The 2,375-nt window shown below is 45.8% G+C and overlaps 1 protein-coding gene across 1 annotated transcript; it reads left to right on the top strand.

Moving 5' to 3' along the window:
- The first annotated feature begins 256 nt into the window (after positions 1-256).
- On the top strand, positions 257-2,174 carry phox2a (paired like homeobox 2A). Its single transcript, XM_060913855.1, has 3 exons — positions 257-479; positions 1,173-1,360; positions 1,716-2,174. Exons 1-3 carry the CDS (start codon positions 257-259, stop codon positions 2,172-2,174), a joined length of 870 nt encoding a protein of 289 aa, XP_060769838.1.
- The last annotated feature ends 201 nt before the right edge of the window (positions 2,175-2,375 follow it).

Genomic DNA, 2,375 nt, shown 5'->3' with positions numbered 1-2,375 from the left:
GAGCACGAGCGCGCAGAAGACTGTGGATGTGCATTTGGAGCCATAAAAGAACCGAGAGTGACCGGAGACAGTCAAACTCTGATCACCGAGCACACCGTCAGCTTCACGCAGTGGAGGGAGTGGAGTTAATTTCAGAGAGAGGAGAAGAAGAAAAAGAAAAGCACGCGTTGCTGTTTGGTACCCGGTGCCCTTAGTACCCGTACCGGAACCAGCTGACTCTGCCCGGGAAGCCTCGCCTCGCGCACCCCGTCTCCACATGTACAAAATGGATTACTCGTACCTGAACACGTACGACTCGTGCATGGCGGCGATGGAGGCGTCGGCGTACGCGGACTTCAGCTCGTGCAGTCAGGCCAATACATTCCAGTACAACCCGATCCGCACGAGCTTCGGTGCAAACCCGGGCTGCGCGCCACTGGGTACAGCGAGCTGCAGCCTCGGAGCGCTGCGCGAGCACCAACCGGCACCGTATACCGCGGGTAAGCACCGGCGCAAAGCGCGCGCCTCTCTCTCTCTCTCTCTCACACACACACACACACACACACACACACACACGGCCAGGGAGAACTTTCCGCACGGTTCGTTGGTTCAGGAATGTCACAGTCCAGGTTCTGCAGAAAATAGAGTAAAATCTGGCCGTCATTAATACTTATATTTTATCAATAATTACATTTTTATACAGAAACAATTCACGAACCCCTATAATAATAATAATAATAATAATAATAATAATAATAATAATAATAATAATAAATTTACAGAAATCATATGTAAAGTGACTTCATTATTTTCATCATCAGTTTATTTTAGAGAAAAAAAATGAAAGTGGAAAAAAAAACCCAGGAAGTTAATGAACAGTATCGACACTAATCTATACATACTCCTTTAATTTAATTATTTAAAAAAAATAAATTGATATGATGGCGGAAAATGTGTTGTTCTTGCATTAGAGGAAGTCCGGGAGTAAAACGTCTCTAAAAGGAGCTAAGAATAATAATTTAAATAAACAGGTGGAAAAAGAAAAGATGCCTCCAGACAGCAACATACCTAATTCGTTTAAAAAAAGAAGCCATTATTATTATTATTATTATTATTGTTGTTGTTGTTATTGTTGTTGTTGTGTGACGTAGTTATAACCTCGATATGTGCGCGCGCTCTCTGTCTCCTCACAGTTCCGTATAAATTCTTCTCGGACCCTTCCGGTCTGAATGAGAAGCGGAAGCAGCGGCGGATCCGCACTACCTTCACGAGCTCTCAGCTGAAGGAACTCGAGCGCGTGTTCGCTGAAACGCATTACCCCGACATCTACACCCGCGAGGAGCTCGCGCTCAAGATAGACCTTACCGAGGCCAGAGTGCAGGTAATTATTATTATTATTATTATTATGATGATGCTGTGTGTATAACTTTTCCATCTATAAATAATAAACCGATTAACACTGAATAATTTTAAGGATGTTTATGTTGTGGGAGAACTTTAGGGGAACTTGTTTGTTTTTTATTTTAATTGATGGCATTTTATAGGTTCCTATGATAGGGCAAATTAATAAACATCTGAAATTAATAATTAATAAATTAATAAACATCTGAAACATTCTCCAGGAAGCTTTCCTGTTGTTATTGTATTTAGTGTGGAAGTTGATAATATAATTTATTGTATTAACGATGTAGATCAATAACGACTTTTTTTTTTTTTTTTTACGCGTATTTACGTAGGTGTGGTTCCAGAACCGACGCGCAAAATTCCGCAAACAGGAGCGCGCGGCCAACGCAAAGGGCGGCGGAAACACCGGAAACGCCAGTGTTACAGCCAAGAAACCGGGCGAGGCGCGCGCATCCTCCGAGGATGACGAGTCTAAAGAGTCCACGTGCAGCCCGACACCGGACAGCACAGCGTCTTTACCGAGCTCAGCCAACACCACGGGCAGTCCGGGCGCGAGCAGCCTCAGCCCCAGTTCGTCTTCCGGCGGCTTTGGCAACGCTTCGAGCTCGCCTTCCGTTCACCACGCGCTCAAATCTCCCGCGTGGTCCGGGGTTGGCTCTGCTGCTCCCGCTCCCGCCCCGGACCTGCTGAAGAGCTGGCAGCCCGGAGACAGCGCGAGCGCCGGACCGTTTGCCGGTGTGCTCTCATCCTTCCACAGAAAACCGGGCGCGCTCAAGACCAACCTGTTTTAAACACACACACACACACACACACACACCCCTAGTGCGTAGTTTACTCTGCTCTCTACCACTTCCTGCTGAATTTTAGTAGATTTTTTATTTTATTTCTGTTAGAGCTGGACTCCCGCGCTGTGTCCGAAATCACTCACTATATAGTGGGTTCGCCATTTTATAGTGATGTCCGAATGTATAGTGAGAATTATTCCATCCGCC

Source organism: Neoarius graeffei, unplaced genomic scaffold (genome assembly GCF_027579695.1).
Source record: "Neoarius graeffei isolate fNeoGra1 unplaced genomic scaffold, fNeoGra1.pri scaffold_65, whole genome shotgun sequence".
In the NCBI taxonomy this organism is placed as follows: Eukaryota; Metazoa; Chordata; class Actinopteri; order Siluriformes; family Ariidae; genus Neoarius; species Neoarius graeffei.
The sequence above is the reverse complement of the archived record's forward strand: the minus strand, read 5'-3'. Positions and strand labels throughout refer to the sequence as shown.